Source organism: Mytilus edulis, chromosome 5, assembly GCF_963676685.1.
Source record: "Mytilus edulis chromosome 5, xbMytEdul2.2, whole genome shotgun sequence".
Lineage (NCBI taxonomy): Eukaryota > Metazoa > Mollusca > Bivalvia > Mytilida > Mytilidae > Mytilus > Mytilus edulis.
Window position 1 is genome coordinate 68,195,596 of NC_092348.1, and position 25,420 is coordinate 68,221,015.

General features: G+C 32.7%; 1 protein-coding gene across 1 annotated transcript in view; it reads left to right on the forward strand.

Moving 5' to 3' along the window:
* Positions 1-12,236: 12,236 nt before the first annotated feature.
* The window catches only part of LOC139524296 (transforming protein p54/c-ets-1-like), a 37,872-nt gene continuing 24,688 nt past the window's right edge, over positions 12,237-25,420 (forward strand). The window contains exons 1-3 of the mRNA XM_071319037.1: positions 12,237-12,530; positions 12,620-12,728; positions 18,033-18,294. Coding sequence (XP_071175138.1) covers positions 12,624-12,728; positions 18,033-18,294 — 367 coding nt within the window. The 5' untranslated portion in view covers positions 12,237-12,530; positions 12,620-12,623. The remainder of the gene's footprint in view (positions 12,531-12,619; positions 12,729-18,032; positions 18,295-25,420) is intronic.

Consider the following 25,420-nt stretch of genomic DNA (forward strand, 5'->3'; position numbering starts at 1 on the left):
CTTTTGGTAGCGAGTGTCACCTTTGGCGAGAGTTTCAAAATAGGATTTACATATACAATTAAACAAATATCTAATTAAATTGTTAGGTAGTTCGTTTTATCCATCTTATGTAATAATAACAATTTGTAAAACTAAAAATAAAGATTGTGATAAAGGTTTGTATAGATGTAACCCATATTATCCAATAACATATATGGTCAGCTCATACTGGACCATACGCGTATACTCATACGGTCCGACCGTACGCGTATGGTCGGACCGTACGCGTACGGTCCAAATACTCATATGGTCTGGAACATATATATTAAAGTTTTTTTTTCGAGTGGGGACTGAATGGGGAGGGGGGTTTCACTCCAATACATACTGCATTAAGTTACATATGGAGGTTGCTACATCAATATTTATTACGGAATGCTTGTAAGCAAAGCGCGTGATATTTATTTTTAATAAGATCGTTAAAATCAATGCCTTATGGCTACATTTGAATGTTATAATTACTCCAGTAAAGTACTTATAATCTATGTAAACTTGAAATGTAAGTGTCATTAGTTTATTAGTAAGGATTGGTGCTACTTTATAGCGATAAAATCAAAAAGTCACGATTGAAGATTTTTTTAAACAGTGTTAAAAAGGATTTTTTTTTTCTAAAGTGGTCACCGTTGATATGCATCTTCAGTACACTGATATTCGTGTTATAAACCACACCAGTTGTCGTCGTTTATTCGCCTGTGTTGCTTTTTGTGAACATCCTGCTTAACAATTCTATGCATCTCTCTGTCAAAGGTCGGTCAGTTCTCCAAAGGTACTCTGTCTTCCTCGAACAACAAAAGTTGGCCACCACGAAATAGTTAATATACAGTACCAAATATACAGTACCAAATATACAGTACCAAATATACAGTACCAATAGTGGAATTAAACACCAAATAATATCGCCCTTTCTCTCTTCGTTTTGCAATGCATTAGCAGTAGAAATATGTGATGCATTTCTCTCTCTTCGTCTGTGCAGTAAGACTAACAGGTTTAAACTCTGGTACTAATTAATTTCTGTGTCTTTTGGTCTTTTGTGGATAGTTGTCTCGTTGGCAATCATACCACATCTTCTTTTTTTATATATACTAATATACATTTGTACTAGTACACCAATACTGGCACTATTATATACTAACAGTATAATAGTCCCAGAGTGAGACCAATGTGAAAAATATATGCATTTAAGTAATTTAAATTGGTAAAAGCAGCAATGGCTTATTGAATTAACTTATCCAAAGATAGATATACATGCTGTGTACTTTCAGGCTGTGTAGCATCATTTCTAAAGGATATGTTTCTTTGACAACTCTAAACAATCCCTGTAATTGCTGAAATATCTTACCGATATGATCATGGAGATGATAGGTATATATATACAATGTGCTAAATGGAAGTCAACATTTATAAATTAGGGGGTGAGCTGAATTTAGGCAGATTTCAAAGTGTTTCAATTCACCGTCGTGTGCATGTGCCTTTATAGCAACCTTTAACGTTTGGAGTCGAGTCTGAGGTTTCTAAACACTTAAACCATTAGCGTTTGGGCACACTGTACAGTTGTGGTTGCATGCAAAACTAATAAGAGCTTTTAATCTCGGTGCAGAAAGAAATTTGTGCTTGATCAACCATCATCCATATTTAATTGAATAATTAAGATTAATAACTTTTATAGATCTTTTGATGTTAGACCTGAGGGTACCATCCCGGTGAAGAAACCAGTGTTCCGGTATTGACATAATTTATACGTTACATTTTGAAAGTTATTTTTACAGTTGCTTTTTTTCGGTAATTCTAAACTCCTGAAGGAAAATTTAATTTTCGTCAAATTAGCTATTCTGCTAAATAAAATTCATTTATATTTTAAGACTTCAATATTCCCCATGCGTTTACTTATATATTAGTTCCAATATTGTAGCCTTCGAACGTATAAAGAATACTGTTGTTGATGATTCTTCTTTCGCGGTGTGAAACTATTATATTTCTATTAGGCCAAATAAAATATTATGTGTGGTTCCAGTTAAAAAAAATTTAAAATAAGGATCGGTAGGTAGGTTTTTTTTTTTATTTCATGGGTTGTTTGTTTTACATTGAGTCTATGGGAGCAACATTCTGACTTTATAACAGCGCTTACTGAAAAATGACAAAAAATCTTTAGGGTAAGCTATTATTAAATGTATTAAGACTAAACAGTAGGTTAGGAAGGGTAACTGGAAACACACATTTAGTTTTATTTGGCCTTATAATTCTTTGATTTGCACCATCGACGAAAATGTTTCGAAATTTTTATACGGTACATATTTAAAATTGGTTGCGATATTTTGTTGTCTTATATTGGGGTAGTTTTAATTTGTCTGAGAAATCGGAACCCAACTTTGATTAAAATTTACACATAAATAAGTAGCTAAATAAGTGATAATAAATTTGATATACCAAAGATTTGAATTTTCAATAAAAATATAAAACCTATACACAAACATATATACTACTTTACAGCTAGTATACTCCTGAACCTTGCCTATCACAGACTTTTCATATATACTGGTTTGCAGTCCAATCTCAATTCCCTTCCTACAGTAAAGATCCATCTGTTCTAATTTTCTTTGCCTATACAGCATCATTTGCATCTACAATGTACACCTATAATCATGCGATGCAAGTTCTTACTTAGTATTTGCGTCTGAACCGCCCTGCACTTCCAAATCATAAATAATCTGGTCTGGTTAGTTATTTTATACCTATGACTAACATTATGGGTAGTTTATTTTACGAAATGTCTTAGCCAAAGAGCCGAAATACCATAAACTTTAATCCATAAACCTGAAGCACAACTTTAAAACATAAATAACTTCAGTCGAGGAAATATTAATCACGTCCAAGATTCCCATGTGTCGATATTGATATTTGCTTAAATCCATGGCACACTAAGATATACATATAGGTCGATATCGTCGATCCGACAATGTCGACCCAATATTGAATCGTTATCGATTTTGTGTTTTTGTCGAGCCTGCAACTTTTATTGCAGAAAGCTCGACATAGGGATAGTGATCCGGCGGCGGCGGCGGCGGCGGCGGCGGCGGTGTTAGCTCACTTCTTAAAAGCTATATATTTTAGAAGGTGGATGACCTGGATGCTTCATATTTTGTATATAGATGCCTCATGTTACGAAGTTTCCGTCAGTCACATGTCCATTGTCATTGACCTTATTTTCATGGTTTAGTGACCACTTGAAAAAAAAGTTCAGATTTTTTGTAATGTTAAATTCTCTCTTACTGTAAGTAATAGGATAACTATATTTAGTATGTGCGTACTTTGCAAGGTCCTCATGCCCGTCAGACAGTTTTCACTTGACCTCGACCTCATTTCATGGATCAGTGAACAAGGTTAAGTTTTGGTGGTCAAGTCCATATCTCAGATACTATAAGCAATAGGTCTAGTATATTCGGTGTAAGGAAGGACTGCAAGGTGTACATGTTCAACTGGCAGGTGTCATCTGACCTTGACCTCATTTTCATGGTTCAGTGGTTATAGTTAAGTTTTTGTGTTTTGGTGTGTTTTTCTCATACTTTATGCAATAGGTTTACTATATTTGTTGTATGGAATGATTGTAAGGTGTACATGTCTAGCGGGCAGATGTCATCTGACCTTGACCTCATTTTCATGGTTCAGTGGTTATAGTTACGTTTTTGTGTTTTGGTCTGTTTTTCTCATACTTTATGCAATAGGTTTACTATATTTGTTGTATGGAATGATTGTAAGGTGAACATGTCTAGCGGGTAGATGTCATCTGACCTTGACCTCATTTTCATGGTTCAGTGGTCAAAGTTAAGTTTTTGAGTTTTGGTCTTCTTATCTAATACCATATGTCATAGGTCAACTATATTTGGTGTATGGAAATATTTTATAATCTATATGTCAGTCGTGCAGGTTTTATTTGACCTTGACCTGGTTTTCACGGTTCATTGCTCAGTGTTAAGTTTTTGTGTTTTGGTCTATTTTCTTAAACTATAAGCAATAGGTCAACTATATTTGTTGTATGGAAGCATTGTTAGCTGTACATGTCTGCCTGGCATATGGTTCAACTGACCTTGACCTCATTTTCATGGTTCATGTTAAGTTTATGTGACAGTCTTAATAAAGCTTTATATTTAGGAGTATCAACATAATATCAATGATTAGTAAAGAAGGCGAGACATTTCAGTGTGTGCACTCTTGTTATAAAGAATGATATGTCAGATGTTGCAATGGACATTGCGATTAAGTTTATAGAAAACCTAAATTATTTGGAGTAAAACTTGAGGAGCATAGGAACGCTAAGGAGAACATGGAAAATATTTTTAGCCATTCAAACAGATCAGAAACAGAAAACAGTTTAAAATGATGATTTATTGGGGTAAATATATAATAACAAACTTATCTTTTGTACATATATTTTTTTATTTTTTGAAAGTTAAACTTGTATGAAATGAACACAAAGTTATAAATCAAAACAACACATTACAAGGGGAAATTTAAATGACGATATCGATTCTAGTTTAAGATGAGTAAAACCTATACAGTTAAGAATATATGCTACACATTGCAAGACCAATTTAAATATTGATATCTAATCGATATCGTCGATATCGACGACATCATCAAAGGAATAATTCGAAACTTGTTTGAAATGTATTTAAGGGGGCAGACCTTGGTTCAGGGAGATAACTCTTTAAATCAGTTATGCGTTTGTAAAAGTCAAGTTTCGTCAATGAATTTTAAGCATTTACCTGAAACAGATTGGAAATAATCTATGTATCCAAGAAGCTTAGAACATATTTATGAAAATGTTGAGGCTTACATAAACGTACTGATGATTTTCAGAGTTATTTCACTTAACCTAGGTCTACCTCCTTAAAGTTCAGAACTAATGCTTCACGTTACGAGGGTAATTTCAAATGTCGATATCGATTCGATATCGTTTATATCGACACTAGTAATAGATGCATACAACGTACAACGTTCTGATCAACATATGCAGAGGGAAATTCGGACGTCGATATCGAGTCTATATCGTCGATATCGACACCTACAGATGACTTACTGACAACTTACTGTTATACATGAAGTAAAAACATGTGGATTAAAAGTGGTAGCCTGAACATTGATCACGATACGATATAGTCGATATCGTCGATAACCACACATACAGATGAACCAAGACAACTTACTGTTATACATGAAGTAAAAACATCATGTGGATTAAAAGTAGTAGCCTGAACATTGATCACGATACGATATAGTCGATATCTTCGATATCCACACATACAGATGAACCAGGGTAACTGATGAGGTAGATGAATTTGGTAAATAGTAATTTAGTTAATATTGATATCGATAAGATATCGTCAATATCTTTGATATCATAACCACATGCTAACGCGTTAAAAAGACGAATAGAGGCACTCTTTTTTTTAATTAGAAAAGGCTGTGACGTTGTTAATAATTCAGAATGAAAAAAAGTATTAGTTACTTTTTCCTGCCAGAGGGAGTTTTGAACCTTAGCTTCTTGGTAATTTCTAAATTCTTTATCGGGAAAATCTTGACAAAAATAAGTAACAAATCTTGTCAGCGCTGGAACACCGGCGTCTGATCCAGTCTCGAGAAATACCAGTTTACCATCAGAGGTAACGACCAATGTTAAAGTTCATGTAATCTTAAATAAAGCCTATTGGTACGTGATGCAATAATACAAAAACAGTTGGATTTACCATTCTTTACACTAGTATTCCTCATTCTAAATTAAGAAAGATTGAAAAAACAGACCAACTTTGTTTCATAAAAAATAATTGTCAGATGCAAATGATATATTGCAACTTTGAAGCATTATTATATATCTTGTATAATGAAACAAAAATATAACGCTTCATTTTGTTGTTGTCGACAATTTATTTGTTACTTTTAGAGGATGATTCTTTTCATCAGACAACCGACATTCTTTCCAAATGAATTAAGGCTGTGAGGCTGTTGATTTATGAAACTGAATGGATCGATTAATACCCAATACTCCGAAGACCGTACGTTGACCTATAATGGTTTACTTTCATTTATTAAGACTTGGAGGGAGAGTTGTCTCATTGTCACTCTTACCACATCTAATTTCTTCCTATATCTATTTATACCCATGTTATAGATCAATATAAATATATATATATATATATATATATATATATATATATATATATATATATATATATATATATATATATATACAAGTACACACCCGTGATATCGCGGGTCCGTGACTGAATTAAAGTATATAACTATGCCTAAGCCTTATTTTAGTAATTGGTATTGTCATCTGATAAGCCATGTCGATTATAAGATACACAGTTTTCTTTGCTTTCATATCTTTCTGTTTGAACCCGTCGACCTGGAACTTATCAGTTATTGGAAATATTAATTATTTGGAAAACAAAAGGTCCTGGCTATCCAGGAATGGAGTATTTTTTAATCAACAGCATTGTCCTATATTAGTTATCTTAGAAAGTCTTGCTGATTGCTGAATAAAACTACAATAGGGAACAATTTGACAATGATTGAATTTAATAGTGTCAGTCCTTTGTTTATGACCCGTGTATATAGCAAAATCCTAAATACACCGTTTGGTGGTGCGCCTGTCAAATGCGGAACGTACAGATAAAGTAATAGCTGAATATACTATTTGTATCGGTATCGGATTCGACCCGGAACTTGTTAATTATTGGCAATATTAATTATGAGGGCCCTCATGGGGTTTTTGATTATGTGATTACTTGGCCGTTTTTTTAATGATTATTTGATTATTAAGCCAAATAGTTCATGATTATTTGATTACCTAGGACTGTATTTTTAGTTTATGATTATTTGATTACTAAAGATAAGCAAATATTTAATGATTATGTGATTATATTGGCAAAAAAATGGTGATTATGTGATTACTAGGACCCCCCCATGAGGGGCCTCAATTATGCTGAAAACAAAAGGGTCTGGAGTGGTGTAATTTTTTATCTACACCATTGTCCTATATTAGTTATATATATAGTTGAATTCTTTGATTTGTCGTTTTTACCCGATGACGGCTGACAAATTGGACCTCGTTATTTTAGTATTATAGATATGTAAAGACCGAAATATTGCAAACAATTTTCCTACCTCCATGACAAATATGTTGTTGTCCCCGCAGATAAAGCCCGAAGCAACATCGTTCATGTGCGTACGTCACATTTCATAAACTGCGTGATAAATGAATTTGGAATGGTATTGACAATTGACTTGTTAGTTCAACATATACCCCCGCGATACTTATTACAGAGGAGATCCTGAATAACCTGTTCCTTTAAAATTTCAACCAATGTTAAGAACTGGATCTTCAATCACTGTATTGAATACCTAAACTACCTAATTGTCCTTACAAACAACGATAAAGTTGGATCTTCTAGGTACTCCACGAAACCCCTTTCTAGATTATTAATGTCAATTTGATCAGCTAGCAATCAAAGCCGGGCTTCACCGTTATTATGAAACTATCTATTCTAGTGGTGTGATTTAGATGTGGATAGATACTAAAAACAATCAAAGATCTTTTAGAGTACCATCTTCGCTAGCCAATGGTTACGATCCCTCCCCTTCTGGAGATGTTATAGTACATACAATCTAATGAGAGTAAACACAAACCAACTTAACAAAACCAAAGTGAGAGATGCTGAAGTTGAAGATGTCAATGAGTTTACATATCTTGGAATTGTCATCAGTACATCAGTACATCAGGTGGGACAGATGAAGACATCCAATCAAGAAAAAGAAAAGCTCAACAAGCCTTTGCTATCCTGAAACCAGTCTGGAGGAACAAAGCGCTCAGAACTAACACCAAAATCAGGATCTTCAATTCAAATGTAAAATCTATTCTTCTTTATGGATCAGAAACGTGGAGACTGACAGTTGCATTTACAAAAACATTACACGTTTTCATGAACAGATGCCTAAGAAACATCATTGGAATCAAGTAGCCAAACACAATCAGCAACAAAGAGTTATGGAAAAGGACAAGACAAGAGCCAATAGAAAGAACAATAACAACACGAAGATGGAAATGAATTGGACACACACTTCGTAAAAGCAACACAAATGTAACAAGACAGGCACTAGATTGGAATCCTCAGGGCCATCGTAAAAATCCACCTGGCGCAGAGATTTAACATCAAATCTTCAGAAATTTGGGGAAACATGGGGTGAAGCAAAGAAACTAGCAAAGGACAGGAAAAGATGGAAAGCTACAGTGGTCGCCCTATGTCCCCCATGGGACGAACTCGATTAAGTCAAGTAAGTCAATCTAAGGTTCTTTCATCTTGCAATAGTATCAAAACATTTGACTTTTCTACACGATACACAAATATTCCCCATTTCAAACGTAAAGACAAATTAAAAGAGTTGGTACTGCTTTGATTAATGAAAACGAATGGCATCATAACTAAGGGAGGGCTGAATCCTACTTTATAAAAAAACACGATTCAAACAAAAAGTAACCAATTCTCTGAAACAGACATAATCAAGATACTAAATATTTGATTAATCGATTGACAACATATTTGTTACGTTCGGAGGACGTGTTTTTCAACAGACTGTCAGCATTCCAATATGAACCAATTGTGCCCCCCTTCTTGCCGACTTGTTTCTTTATTATTATGAGGCTGACTTCATACAGGAACTTCTGAGGAAGAAAGATAAAAAGTTAGCAATATCCTTCAACTCTACTTTCCGCTATATATACTACTAAATACTCGTAATTCAAAATTTTGTGACTATGTTGAACGCATCTATCCCATCGAACTAGAGATAAAGGATACAACAGATAGGTTCTACAGTTAAGTCGGCTTCATATCTTGACTTACATCTGGAACTTGACAATGATGGTCGGTTGAAAACAAAACTTTACGATAACAGAGAAGATTTCAGCTTTCCAATTGTGAACTTTCCATTTCTAAGTAGCAACATTCCAGCAGCACCTGCATACGGGGTATATATCTCCCAATTGATACGATATTCCCGTGCTTGTATTTCCTATCATGATTTTTTTTTATAGAGGTTTGATGCTCAAAAGGAAGCTATTAAACCAAGAGTTCCAAATGGTGAAGTTGAAATCATCCCTTCTTAAATTTTACGGACGCCATCACGAGTTGGTTGACCGTTAATATGGAATAACCGTTTCACAAATGATATCGGATATGTTCCTTACGTCGTAACTACAATCCCCTTCCCTTTCTTGGATGTTACCTACCGAATTAGACTATTTACCGGATTTGTTATAACATAAGCAACACGACGGGTGCCACATGTGGGGCAGGATCTGCTTACCCTTCAGGAGCACCTGAGATCACCCCTAGTTTTTGGTGGGGTTCGTGTTGCTTATTGTTATTCTTTAGTTTTCTATGTTGTGTCATGTGTACTATTGTTTGTCTGTTTATCTTTTTTCATTTTTAGCCAGGCGTTGTCAGTTTATTTTCGATTTATGAGTTTGACTGTCCCTCTGGTATCTTTCGTCCCTCTTATAGTCTTAAGTGTTCTATGTTGCGCTTTGTGTACTATTGTTTGTCTGTTGATCTTTTTCTGTTATATTTTAATATGGAACATTTCCTAGGTCATCTGTGACACAGATATTCAATAACGTATTCATTATACCGTCCACTTGACTCTGTTGAGACACCAAACTTCTACTCGACACCCATAATAGGAAGTCTCCCTCCCCTTACCCGTGCGAAAACAACCCGACGCGGGTATCACAGCAGTGAAGCACCTGTCTGGGTTATAGATATTTTCGCTTAAAAGGGGTCAGGTTTGCATGAATAAAAGTAGATAAAGGGCAATGAGATAACAACAGTAAACAAAAAAACCAACAGCACATCTTGATGTCAACATTGTATACATAATAAAGATATAATAAACAATACACACCTGTCACATAATTTCTAAATCGTCTTTAGTTTTTAAAACTAGTCATAAAACATGTATTAGCTTTTGTTTTAGTTCTTAGGGTTGTAGTTTGCCGAAATTTTATTAAGTGACTATGCCTTTTTGACCAAAAACATCCTTATCTATCTGACACTGTTGTCTAAAAAAAATGGCTTTCTTTTTTAAAGCTTATTTATGGGTTGTATACTTTACAAATTACATGAACCGAGGTTAACGACTTTTGTTTTCAGTCTGTTGTGGTTAGCCGAAAATAGACATTTAGAAATTCACCAATCCGATATAGCTTATTGTGCGATTCGAATCATTATCATAGTTTAACACATGACATGGGTAAAATCTCTTAGTTCTTACTGCGCTATTAACTGAATAATGCACAGCTATAAAGGTGTGCATTAACTACCTCAGATGTACTGCACAGCTCAAATCTATTCTTACCTTTAGGCGCGTTTCCTGAATTCTGAAAGGGGTGTGACATGTATTCTATAAAATTAAAAAAATATCAACGATTGTAGCGAGACTAAAAACGTTTCGTTCTCTAATTCAAGGATGAACAACCTATTCGCCCCCCCCCCCAAACCCCCCCCCCCCAAAAAAAAGCCCGAATCCGCCATCTGAATTGAAGTTACAAAAAAGTTGATAAATTAAACACTTTGTACAAACATCGTAGTCAGTGGCGTAGACTAGTTTCGAAAAACAAATGATGGATTGAATGACCTTGAATGTTGATGTTTTAACGTCACTTTTAAGCGCCAAATTTCGGCTATTTCGTGGCGATCTGTTTTTATTGGTAGAGGGAGCAGGAGTGCCGGAGAAAAACACCAACATTTGATAGGAAAACTGAAGTCCTAATCAATTAATACTGGAGTTCGCCCTCAAACCCTCAGTGTTGACTGTCTAGTGATTACTGTAGAAGAATTACTTTAAGTTAGACTTCTTGGCAAACGAGGCCCCTGATGAAAAAAGAAAGGTTTCTCCTTCCTTTTTTATTGTATGAACTGCCTGGGACATGAAATATTTTATTTTATTTTGTGTACACTTAAATCAGTGTTTCAAAGTGAGAACAGATGACAACAATTTTTTTGTAGTTTCTGTCAAAAAAGAAATCATGTACTTAAGAATATTCAAATAAATGAAATCTGATTCGAATAAGTTTTAGACTCAATGAGTTTCATTACGATTTTTGGCATATTTATTCCTATAAAGGGACTATTTTGATATCGAATTTAAATTTGGGGTCGGGGGAGGGGGAGGTTGTTAAAGGTTGGATAGCGAATCGTTGTTTCTGTTTATTTAACATTTTAAATGTATGTACTAAAATCTTCCTCGTTTCATCTTTCTCTGAGCATATCATTAAGGAAAGAAAAGCAATTCATCTTTACTCAATAATACCGATTTGAAAGTACAATATGTCAAAGTATTAATCGTCACTGATTGCAAGAAAAAAAAAATACGAATAAATTTAACAGAAACGATAGAAAAAATTTACAATTGAATCGCAAATAATGTAAAAAATTGAGGAAGAAGCCTAGATACAAAAAAAAATATTAAAACTTACCAACATCTTACTACAGAACTGAGGCTCATTTCCGGCCCCTTTCTTTACTCTACAAGAAACTTTACTAGGAGCCGTGGAATGCGGAATATCGTTTGCTAAAACGTTCACGTAACTTGATTGATGGCGTCATCATGGTCATGTGTTAAAACAGTTATTGGCCAATCAAATTGGTATATTGGATTTAATCTGCACGCTCGTGTGACCCTTAAACCCGAACTCCTACGTCGTTCGGGTTAATCAGGGTCACCCAAGCCGTGCATATTAAATCCATATACCGACTTGCTTGGTCAATAACTATAACTTGTTTCTTTAACCCTTACCCTTCCGAGACACCCTTGTTTATACCCGTATGTTGGTTGGCTAATGTTGTGTTTTGAAACCTTTACTGCTTTTTTTTCATTCTTTCTTGGCTATATGATTTTTTTCGACATTTAAACTATATTAATAGTAAAAATGTTTTTATCAAACTCTACTCAGTGACTCAGTAACTGCCTTGCCGTACAATAAAATATAATTTGTCGTGTTCTAAAAACAAGATCTGAATTCAATTTGTTACTACCGTGGATGTATAACGATACGTCCTTATAGCAACCTAATTTGATGATGCAAATAATTGTTACACAAAAGAAAACCACCGTTATATCGGCAACGTGTATGTAATATCATTAGTTAAGCGAAAGTATATCAGTGGACCTCTTGTTCCATTGAGAAAAACATTATAACATTAGCCAATCAAAATGCGCGACACAAAATTATTTGACAGGTGATTTGTTAATGAATCGGTGAATACTAAGCTAGAAACTGGGTCAGAAACTCTGAGAATAATATCTAACGGTATACTTCTTAACAAGTTTCTGTCGGTGGAAATAATTCAAGTTTGCATAATTTAAACGATTGACTGAAGTTTTTGTGGAAGTTTAGCTCCTGTGAAACTTGTTCCAGAGTGGAAAAAGTGCCTCAGGTAAGAATGATTTTGTATGATTGGGTAATTAGTCTAGACTAATTGCTTTATTTTTCAGTAGATAAAAAGTTTTATTTTTCTGTTTACAGTGAGATGGAGTTCCAAACAGTTTCTTATGATAATTATGTCTTGGATGATATTGAATTTTTCCCAAATGAAACCACCAAACAGAAGAAAAGGCCACCAAGGATCCCAAAAGTAAGTATAGATTACTTTTTATATTAAGAAAATATTATTAAACTACATGTAGATGACATCAATTTACATGCACTTTATTTTTACTTTCTATCTTGGACTTTTACTCAATGTAGCTATTAAATTAACCAAATAATTATGCAAATATACATGTATATGATACAATAGATTGACAGGACAAGGAAACTTTCTTATCAATAATATTTATATGTTATGCCATGTCATATTTAATCTGATCCTTCCTCTATTCAAAATTCAATTTGCGCATCATAGCTGCAATTTTTGACACATGAGATGCAAGAAAATTATCATTACATTATTAGTTCAAAATATAAGATGGGACATACAAATTGAGACCAATGACAAAATGAATGAGAGGCTATAATAAGCTTTTAAGTAAATATTCAGTAGATTCATTTTTTTCCCCCAAAAAAAGTTTTGTTTTATTTTATGGGTTGCTGAATAAGTCATTAGAGAACCAAAAAAACAATTTCTTATATATATGCAGTGTTTTTCTTATGAAGCTGCATGCTTAATTACTTGCTACTTTAAGACATTGCCTTCAGCTTTTTGTCAATTATAAAAGTAGCAATTAATAAAACTTTGCTAAGGATCCACAGCCTGACTTTAAGAATTGGCCTGCTGCATAAAAATTTAGGGAAATAAAACAGAGTAAAGTTCTGAGCAATGAAACAACAGACTACACGCTTAAATACGTAAAAGAGTAAGTTATTTTGAAGTCAGTTGCCATTTCTCTTATAAATGTTGGTCTTACTGAGTAGTTGTTTATGTGCAAGTGAAGTAGAAATGGTTAAGTAAAAGTTTTTTGGTGTATACTTCTATAAATGGACAAGTAAAAAAAGATAAACATTTTATACTCATGGATATGGAAAAAGCTTCATTCACAATCTATACTTACATTGTAATTTATATTTCATGTATTTCTCCAGGTCATAAATTAAAACTACACATATTTATGAGATACAAAAATGTGATTATTAACATGATAAATCATAAATACAGTTTTTTTGTTCCTCTAAACATGAATGCAAAAACAGTGGATTAATTCCCATAAACAATACTCTTCTTCTTAGCATCTTTTTAAAATGGTTGTCGTTTTGTTTTGCCAATATTATGTAGCTAGATTTCAAGATTGGTCTCTTAAGGAGTCAAGGCGTTTACTTTATTATTAACAGAATAGAATTAAGGTTTTTGTTCCTCTACATAAAAAAAAATCAAGATTATTCTCCCAAAAAAAATCTCTTTTACAATGCATCTTGAATGTTCTTTTATGCTCATGTTGGGTATGTAGATTTGAAGAGTCATCACTTAAGGAGTCGAGGGGTATAATTAACATTAGTTAATTATGAACGGAATAAAGGTTTAATTTTTTTCCCTCTAAACATATATATATATATAAAAATCTCTTTTACAATGCATCTTAAATGGATGTCTTAAAACCTCTTTATGATCATGTTGCGTATGTATACTACAAGAGTGATCTCTTAAGGAGTCAAGGGGTATAATTAAATTAGTTAATTAGATCACCCAGCTTTTTCTTTTGGAATGAAATAGCAAAAATACGAATCCTAAGTAGGTCACAATGAATCAATTAAATTTGTGAGAGAAGAAAGTGACATGGGTATGACTGACAGTTTTATTTTTGTTATATTTACACAAGAGGTTTTACACAAAGGTAAACCATGCTTTCTAGTTTATTGTTAAACCACAAAAACCAAAGCAAACAAAGGTATACCATTGTGATGACAGAACTATAATTTGAGGTCAACTGTCCCCAGGCCTATATCTATCATCTACCATTGATAATCCATCCGATGATACACAAAAGTCAATGTCTTCAAGATATCAGATTATTACACTTGATTATGTATTGTCAGGTTCTGTTTGTATGATCTTTTGAAAGTTTATTTCGTAGTCTTAAACAGCTAAATTGGTTGATCTTTTTGATAAATATGTAGACTGAAGAGGTAATTATATCAGAGTTATCAAAATCTTTTTTCCTTAGTGGTCCTTGAGAAAAATTGCTGGTCCTCACTACTTTTTCTATTACAAAATACCAACATTTTGGTGGTCAAATCCTTTTTGAGAAGTCTGATTATATTTTACCACTACACCATGCTTTACACAAATGCAGTGAAAACAAATTTTGTTTTGAATTCAAATGAGCAATCTGATTTTAATAGAATTTAATATATTGTGTTAAAATTTGTGATTAAAAAAAACATGTACATTTTGTACATGTAGTGACCTAAGAACCTTAGAGAGTTTTTTCAACAACATAAAGGGAATTTATTTTTAATTTGACAAAATATTAAAATGTAGATTAAATTGGCCTTCTTGTGATGAAAAAGGCAGCCATTTAAGTGAAAAAAGATGACAATTATGAAGTGGAATCAATTTTAGAAAATTTCTGACTGTCCCTCCAAGAACCTCCTACGAATTCCCTTATCAGACATCTATGTTATTGCCCTTGCAGAAATCAACATAAAAATCAATGAAAGAACACATTTTTCAGTCTAATAAGTCAGGATAAAAAATTTGTCATAAAAAACTTTTGACAAACTTTTAGAAGCCTTTGATTGTGTAAATGGGCTTTTAGATGTTGTGATGGTTTCAATAGCTGCCCACACAAACAAATGTTTAAATATATTTAAATGAATTTGAGCCAAAAAAAGCCTGACAGATTATGATTTTGACTTCCAATTATATTAAAGGTTGATTAGACCTGTCAATTTTTGGTATAAATTTACATATATGTACAGACTATGCCCCAAAGTGACACCTGAACGTGTTATGGCCATTAATTATAACACCTTTAACACATCTGTTGATAGTCGATTTTCTTCCTCTTAACCGAATAAGTCATTTAAGGTATAATTAGAATAAGTCATTTGAGGTATAATTACAGGTCGTAGTGGTGACAATGTTTAGTCCACTGCAGAATTTTATTATCTGGTCTTGCATACATGTCCGAAATTATCAATCAGGAAGGGAAATTCCCTAAAAAGTATGAAAGTGGTTTACGTATATTTTGCATATGTTACAACTGCGTTGAATGACAAAAGATGAATTATAGTTTATCTATGTCAAACAAGTATACATGATAATCATAACTCACAATAAATACATTTTTTAATGTTCTGTTTATATTTCAAAAGTACGAGAGACACACTTTTAGTCAATGTGGGTTATACCATGTATTTATCTCTTATTGTGCTTTTTTTAAGGGGGAGGGGGGGAAGACGCTTTTTTTGTAGTTATCATTTTTGTTATTTTAAAAAGAAATGTGTTACAAGTTTTTCTTTTAGTTTTCAGTCCATTCTTTTTTATTGAAGTTCATTGCAGTAAATGGTTGTTGATTAATTTTTGTCCAGGGGTTATATCGTTTTCCGGTCTCTGCATCCGTCCGTTTATTCATCCCTATTTTGAAGTTTGGGTTTAAGGTTGTATTAAAATATCTAAGTTGTTTGTACCCTAAAGCTTAGCATCATGTAAAAGGAATATACATAACTGAAGATACTTAACAAATGGCAAAATCATAAGCTCAAACACATCAAACGAAATCAAAAGCTCAAACACATCAAACAAAATCAAAAGCTCAAACACATCAAACAAATGGCAAAACAACTGTCATATTCCTGACTTGGTACAGGTATTTCCTTGAAAGTTGCATTTAACACCAATCAATCAATCAATCTTTCTTTTGTTATATATTTTGGCTGTATACATGAACATGTTGAATACTAACTAGATGTTGGTAACATCAGTAGTCCACTCTATTTATACCAACTGTCTTGATTTCTTAGGTTGGGTAGTTATTATTAAAGATGATAATCCCCTTCACTAATAAGTATCAAGCTGGCTGTTGTACAGTTATTTAGAAATGATGAAATGTCTAATACAATCTTGCTGTTATTGAAAATAAACAAAGATGACTTTGTCAAAAGAAAAATATTAAAAAAATCTCTGGTCAATTTACTTTTGTATGTATCACTTAACAACTTCTCAATTAAGCAATCACGATTTTCTTTTATGAAAAAAACCATCAGTAAATGCTGTATTTACTTGAGTATTCTTTTAGACCACAGAATAATGTTTTCAAGTTAATAAAATATGATTGATTTTTATATCTTAAAGACCAGTGTAAAATCAATCTGTTTACAGAAATAGCAGTCTAATGGAAAAAGGCAATTAATGTTGTAGACCAAGTAATTATACTACAATTAATCTAAAGTAATCAATAGTTATCTACCCCTGAATTTTACCTGAGTCGGAAAGTTGCATGACATTATCGCCAATTATAAAGACTATTTATTTAGAACAAACCTATTTGTTTGAAACTTTGCCATAAAATTGATATTGTTGAAGTACTTTGTTGCTTGTTAATTGTGATTGGACTTAAACGAATGAACTCTCACTTGACCTGTATCCTATAGAGAACCTACTAATTAATAAGGATAAACTTGCACTGTAGTTGTAGGTACATGTAGTACCAGTGCCTTGTAGGTCACTGCGCGCAAAGTGTTTGATTGATTGTTAGACATCAATCAAATTTTGTAACCTCAAGATCAAAAATCGTCCTTTAAAATCACTGTGGTTGTTGAAACAAATATAAAGGCAAAAAGTTGTGGTGATTAAAGTCTGAGAACCATACCAGATTTTATTGTCAACCAACCAAATTGAATCAATACAGCATAAGCCATTAACCACTGATCCCGATTGGAAGTTGCATAATGTCCAGTTGCAAATATTTCATGCATGTTCAGGCAATTTTGAAGAAGAACATTTGGAATAACACTAATACTTTTATTTATCATTTTCTCTGCTTTTTCACCGCTTATTTTGATAAAAGATTGCTGATAAATTGGGTCCCTTTTGAAGTAACGGTAGATTCAGAACTAAGGACCAATGTTGACATTCTCATGGTATATATATTGTAATCAACCTAAACTTGTTTTGCTAAAACATTTCCAATGATTAATTTTGTCTAGATTTTCAGATGACCTTGTCTGAAATTCAAGATGGCTTTCAGTTGGTGAGCATTGCACTTGACATCATGGACATAAAAAAATACTTAAACACATGGGTTCCATAAAATTTTGAATAAAGTTTAAGTAAATGAAAAGACATCCAAAAGAGACAAAGATACCATGATTGATAACAACAAACAACAACTAAAATCTGGATACATGTAACAATAAACAATAATAAGAAATTACCTCATTTCATCCTGATTTATATTAAGCTGACTGTATCTTTAATTCTATTGCTTTCTTAATATTGCAGGTTCATTACAACCCCCAGCTGACAGTTGTGATCGAAGATCGGTACAATTTCTGCAGACAAGATAGCATTGACAGCCATGGCTCGTCACGACAAGACAGTTTGGAGGAGGTATATAGAGGAAGGCTTTGCAGACAGGACAGTTTTGATGATCATCAGGTTCCCTCTCCAGGCAGCTTCGATCGTATGTCATCATGCAGTAGCATTGACAGAGTTCCTTCCCTTGACAAAGTTCCATCAATTTGTTCAGATTTGTCTGATGATGGTAAGTAATAATCGCATAGTAATCTTGACAGAGTTCCTGCCCATGGCAAAGTTCTCTCAATTTGTTGAGATCTGTCTGATGATGGTAAGTAGTCATTTCATAGCAGTGTTGACAGAGTTACTGCCCTTGGCAAAGTTCCATTAATCTGTTCTCATTTGTCTGATGATGGTAAGTAATAATCTCATAGCAGTGTTGACAGAGTTCCTTCCCTTGACAAAGTTCCCTCAATTTGTTCAGATTTGTCTGGTGATGGTAAGTAGTCATTACATAGTAGTGTTGACAGAGTTCCTTTCCTTGAAAGAGTTCCTTCCCTTAACAAAGTTCCATCAATCTGTTCTGATTTGTCTGATGATGATAAGTAGTCTTTACAAAGCAGTGTTGACAGAGTTCCTTCCCTTGACAAAGTTCCCTCGATCTGTTCAGATTTGTCTGATGATGGTAAGTAGTCTATACATGGCTGTGTTGACCGAGTTACTTCCCTAAACTAAATCAGATTTGTCTGATAATGGAAAGTAGTCAATCCTCATTATTTTACAGTTTGGAGAGAGTTCTATCCCTTGATGAAGTTACTGTTACATCATAAATTTTGATTTGAAGATGGTGAGTAGTCATCAGTATGGACAGCGCTTCTGCCCTTGACTATCTGCTGTCTTTTCGTTCAGATTGTCTGTCCATAGTATGTGTAAGCGTGAAAGTAGACATACTTCTAGGTCGTAGTTCTTTCTCTTGAAAAAGTTCTTCAGTTTGTCCAAATTGGTTCAATGATGACAAGAGTATGTATAATCATGAAAGTAGTTATGGTGCAATAGTTTGGACAGATTTTCTTCCCTTGAAAAAGACTAGTCAGTCAAATATGGCCTCAATTAAATAATGAAACCCAATATAGTGCATAAAGGCTGTTCTAATTTGACAGTAGTCATGGCAGGTGTAAACTAAAACAATGATGAGTTTCTTCCCTTTACAAAAAATCAAATACTCATCACATGTAGGTTTAAACAAGCACACTTGTAACAGTTTCTTTCCTTAAAAGTGGCTGTTCTCATGTATAGCTTTGTATAATGCTAATAACACCAGAAATGAATATCATCCCTTAATTGTTTTAGTTTTAGGTTGTTTAAGATTTCCAATAATAAAGAGTACAATATATTTTGGTTAATTGTACATGTAGAATAATCACACCTCTTGTATTAGTTACATTTTGTACTTTTATGAGACCATTTGCCAGCACTTTAGAGATTATATGCCACCATAACGATTTGACAAATTTTGCTAGTCTTTCAAGACTATAAAAACATTTTGTAGCAAAAGGGGGCATTACATTATGGCTTAGCAATAGGGATTACACTTTTGCTTCATATATAAAAATATTCTTTCTTTTGGTCTTTTCACAGAATTGCGTCTCTTGGTCTTTGGTAATATAAACAAATTGTTGTATTTCAAATGTGCTATAGATGTAGAGATGATTTTAGTATGTAAGATAGTTGTATCATAGGTAATTTCAGATCTAGTTACCATTTCGATTTTGTTAGTTTACATTAAAGACCTAATTACGACCTTGGACTTTTGATTTTGTTTATTCCTGTGTAATGGTATTGCTTACAGATGAAGTTAGTGTTTTATTGCTATCGAGCTTGTTGGGATGGAATATATGATCTCTAAACAAATTTATTGCAGGTGGGGACAGGAACGTGTTAAGCGTTTAAACTGAGAAATTCTGCTAGGACTTAGATTATGCAATTATCTGCAGTCCTTGCTGTGCTCATGTGATGTCATGTGATGTCTGAAGAAAATAAAGTTAAATTTCCCCTCAAGCAGAGTCCTAGCTACTTTATTATGCCATGTAAAGCTGTTTTTATTTACAATGTTCATAACAGGTCATAAAACTCATTCATAAAATTCATTAAGTTGTTGTGTTTTAATTAATGTTTGTAAACTTTTGTAGTTTTACACTCCATAAATTAGTAATCTGTAAGACAATATGAACTGGTAAATATGACAGATTGATCGTAGGTTTACCTATATGGGCTGATGTTTTAACAAGGTGATGCCTTATACCAAGACAATCAAACTTGTCAATCTTTAATTAATACACTAAATCCATCACGATCTTAGTCATTTATGTGGGTTTAGAAGAGGTTTTCGTAAGGAAAGTGATTTCTACTATGGTTTTTCAATTAAAACATGGGCTTAAAGTATAAAATTTGTTTTAACAGATGGTCAAGTTTGATTGCTGTATTAAAAGCACAAATTTCTTTGAAACTCTTTCAGAATTATTTGAACATTTCGAATGTTTGCTGATGAAACCCCTTTTTGGGACCTTCGATTCTTTTCATTACAATTCTGTAATATACAATTTTACAAAACGTATTTACATTTTACATGACAAAAGTCGTACGATACATTTCTGATATTCTGATGTAAGGTGGAAAACATTTATACAACTTTGAAAACATTTATAACACCTACTTATTTTAATTTAAGACACAGATACATTAATGTCATTGTGGCCTAGGATCAGGTCCTCTATATATCAACCTACTATGACCTGATATAATTTACGTATTCCAGGCATGCTTCATGTATGTTTATGTGACTTACTTGTATTTTAATTGTTGACATATTATTTTATTTCTTGCACTCCTTAAAAGATGTATCCTTGAAACTTCCATTATCTATTTTTAGTAAAAGTTGATTTGATTGTTAAAATGTTAGTCTATTTTTTGTTCTGCACTTCATGCATATATTTTTGGTGTGAGCCAAGGCTCCATGTTGAAGACTGTACTTTGACCTTTTAATGGTTTACTTTTACATTGTGACTTGGATGCAGAGTTTTCTCATTGGCACTCATACCACATCTTCTTATATCTATATATGTATTTTTGTGTAGATCCTTAATGAAAATAGGATAACATTTCTTTGAAGTCTGTAATTTTGAAAAGTAAATGGCTGCATTTTCAAACCTCAGCCAATCTTTGAACAGACTTGAAATATTATGATTTGACTGTACAGTAACGTGTTGTAAGAGTTGTCTTTCTTAGTCTATCTGTTCTAAGGGTTAGGATTTCTATAATTTTATATATATATATGGAAATAAGAGTATTTAGATTTAAACACAACGAGAATTTTCTTTCTTCATGTTCAAAAACGTTTTATTGAAGTAGAGGAGAGTAGACAACTTTTTATCTGGTAAATCAAAGAAACTATATGTAGTGATAGCAGTCCGACAAAAAGATTTGTAAATATGACTAAATTGTGCATTTGTGTAAACAAAATTGCATAATTGCAAAGTACAATTAATGAATAACATTAATGTTGTAATAATTGTTTGTAAGTAAATAAATGATACCATATGTAATTAATGAATACTCCTACAACATTTAATTATCTTAATTAGAATTTGTCTGTGACACAGATATAAAAAAAAGATAACGATCATTGTTTATATGGTTAAAAAATTGCCTTAAAGTCTATTTATACTTGAAACTGACGCTAATATTGGGATAGGCTTGGCTCTTTTTTGTTTTAAGTGCTATTTAAAGTCTATTGTTATTTACTTCCCTGACATGAATAGCAACGTTTCCTGATGTTTATAATTACTATATGTTAATGAATTTTAAAAACAAATGAGTTTTATTACAAAGCTTTTGAAACGGTATATAAAGGAGAGCAATTTTCTGATTGCTTTTCATGTAAGCCTTGTATTAGTCATATCCTCATTGAAACTTAAGTAATCTTTTATTAAAATTAAAAGCCGTTTGTTTTGTTTTGACTCAAAAGTGGTACGAAATTAACCACTGACTTTATAACTCTTCAATGTCAGTGGTTAACGAAAATTGTTTTGACATTGTCCCTCCAAATTATCTTCATTCATAAAAAGATGTGGAAAAGATAACAGTAAATAGCACAGATTGATAGAGAACAGGTACCTAGCAACTTACAGGGGCTCCCCACAGGAGAGGATGTGTACTCGATGCATATCACCTGCGTAATAAATAGCTAATGTGTTATACCTACAATTAATAACAAAACTAGAACATGACAAGAGAAGACATTAATTTTCTGTTAATTATCACCTATACTTGGCATTATACAGTCGTTTGTATGTAAATACACAATATTAACTCAAGAGCCATAAGACACAGCTGTTTGCATTTAATTTGTGTATCTCTATTGCAAAGTTCATTCATAAAACTTCTTGAAAAGTATAAACATAATGACTAGACATAATATTTCACAAAAATTGAGAGATAATGTCAATTGTTTTTATTTATTTTGCATAGATGGTGGCCTACCATACATGTATTGTGAAATTTTATAAATTTGTTTAGATAACAAAGCGTTTATCTATACAACAATTCATTTTCTGCTAATGTTAATCTTTCACCACTTTATATCAGATCTTGCTAAAATCCATATATTTGAAATTTTGCAGTTGGCTTTTACATGCTCTGCATAAGATTTTGCTTCCAGAAGGTTCTCTTTTGACAGCTTTCTTAAACGCCAGTCTTCTGTTTATTTCTTTATAAAGTTCATCAAGTCTTGAAAAATACCAATGAAGCAGAAATTCAGTAAACATCTTTGTTGCAATGATTTACATGATTTAAGTTGCTGCACCCATATTATGCAAACTGGTTGCCCAGTCTTTTCTTGGTTATGTCATTATATCTTAAGGAACCAGCTGTGGAAGATGACCTCCCAGAAGTAAATGACCAACCACTGGTGGTAGATGGTATTATAACCTTCCCCATAAATCATATCAGTCATGGTTACTAAAAGAAATTTTGCATCTGTGAAACAATTTATTATGTATTATTCCAATTACATTTTGAATGAATTCTCAACAGTCCATTTTATTTTTTAATGTTGATTTGAAATTCTACCAGTTATACATTGATTAATGTTGGTTTAATGCTCAAAAGCACACATTGGCCATGTTTAAGATAACAAATGGAAGCCACAAATATGAGGCTTGTGGTCAGGTATCAAAGACATGTGTCCTATTTCTACCACCACCATATATTTCACATGAACAGCCCCTGTCAATGTGGTTGCTTTGATTCAACTATCTTGAAAGAATGACACATTTACCCATATTGACATCATCACAACATTGTGCAATTTCAGATTTTCTACACATTTTGTATTGCTTAGTTTCGAGACTTCTACTACACACCATCATCCATGTGAAAAAAGTTTTGCTGTGGTGCGTTCATTATTTTTTACATAATGAGGCTGTTATTTCATGTATTTTTCTCATTTGAATTGTTTTACATTTTTCATTTCATGGCCTTTTATAGCTGTATGGACTTTACTCATTTTTTAAAGGCCGTGTTGTGACCTATTGTTGTTAATTTCTATGTCATTTAATCTCTTATGAAGAGTTGTCTCATTGGCAATTATACCACATCTTCTTTTTCATCATTAGTAAGTATGTGCTTAACAGTACAAAGTAGTCTTTAATCAGTATAACTAAAAATGATTGAGATAGTATAAATTGTAAATAAAACAATAATGGTTGTTTATGATGATATTTTACTGGTAAACACTGCTTGATGTTGTTTAATCCCCAGCAAAGAACATGGTCATAAAACTGTAATTCTGCTTGTATGTAAAGCTTATCTTCATTATTTAATGGAGCTCTCTCAGTTTTTATCTGCAATAGTGGGTCAATATGTAAACCTATCAGAGGAGCAACTATTTGTGCAGTTTTCCATATTTGATGTGGAAGATTATGAGATGAAATGACATATAGAAACAGTTCACTTGGTTGCTAAGGAAAGTTGAAAACCAGTATTAAGAAAATGCAAAGAAACCCAATTTTATTTAAAACAGAATCATGATTAGGACATGACCACAATACATTAGCATTTTAGCTTATATCAAACTACTGGGCGGACATTGATTTGCATATTAACAAGTGAAAAAACAAGTGAGAAGCCTTTGATTCAGTGGTTGTTGTTCGCTGTATATCATATTTTTTATTCTGTCCATTGTTTTGTACATAAATCAGGTCATTAGTTTTTGCTTTTATTACTTTTGTCACCTTTAATAGCTTGCTATGCTGTATTTAAATTGTTTTTCTTTCTTCTCATTGTTGAAGGTTGTATAGTGACAGTGACCTTAAGTGTCAACTTCATAGTCATTTGGTCTCAGCTGGAAAATTGTCTCATTGGCATTTGCACTGCATCTACTTAACTTTTATATCTAGTCTTTTTCTTTTCTTTGTACTTAAGCACCCAGTTTCTGACTGACTTACTGTGTTTTGTGTTTTTTACAAACCATGGCACTAGAAAATCATTTGTTAAGTGTCTGTAGTCTAGCTTAAATGGATACAAAAAGCAACAAAAAGAAACCTGAACAACAATGAATTTGCTAAAATATCTGTCCTATTATGATGTGATGGATGGATAAAAAATAGTATTGACAACCTTATAAACTAGATTCATTGATGCAGAAATGACAATGTTGTTTACAGATTGATTTTATATGTTACAAAACTGTTATTTGTCTTGACCTAACTCTGATAAGGGACTAACAGTCATAATTGACCTCTTAATCTCAGATACTTTACAAAAATCAATTTTAAGATAACTTTTTTTTACCTTTAGTATTGATTACTGATAATTGGTTCATAGCAGTAATTGAATATGAGGTCTTTTCAAAGGGATTTTTTTAAGGGGTAATTTGTAATTTTTACAGAAATTTATTATCTATAATTTGGTAAACAAACAATAAGGTGCCAAATATTAAAATAAATCACTCATCTTTTAAGTGGTTGAGTAACAATGACACAATAGAGGTAATTAAATTATCAAACACTTCATTTCATGAGTGACAAGCTCTGGTGAAAGAAAAGTTCTGATATCTAAAAGTTTTCTGGTAGTTGTGAAAATAATATAAGATAAAAGATTTTTGTATACCAACAACACCTTAGAAATATTTTTCTGAAACTTTTTCTCTATGTTTTTATATTGCCTCACACTTAACTTTTAAAGCAAATAGAACAAAGCCATTTCTTTTATGTACATACTGAATGCTAGGATTATCTTTATACTGTTAAGCCCACAATAGGTATAATCCTAGATTTTCATAGCTTCAGCCTCCCTGTAATACTTCTTATTTTACT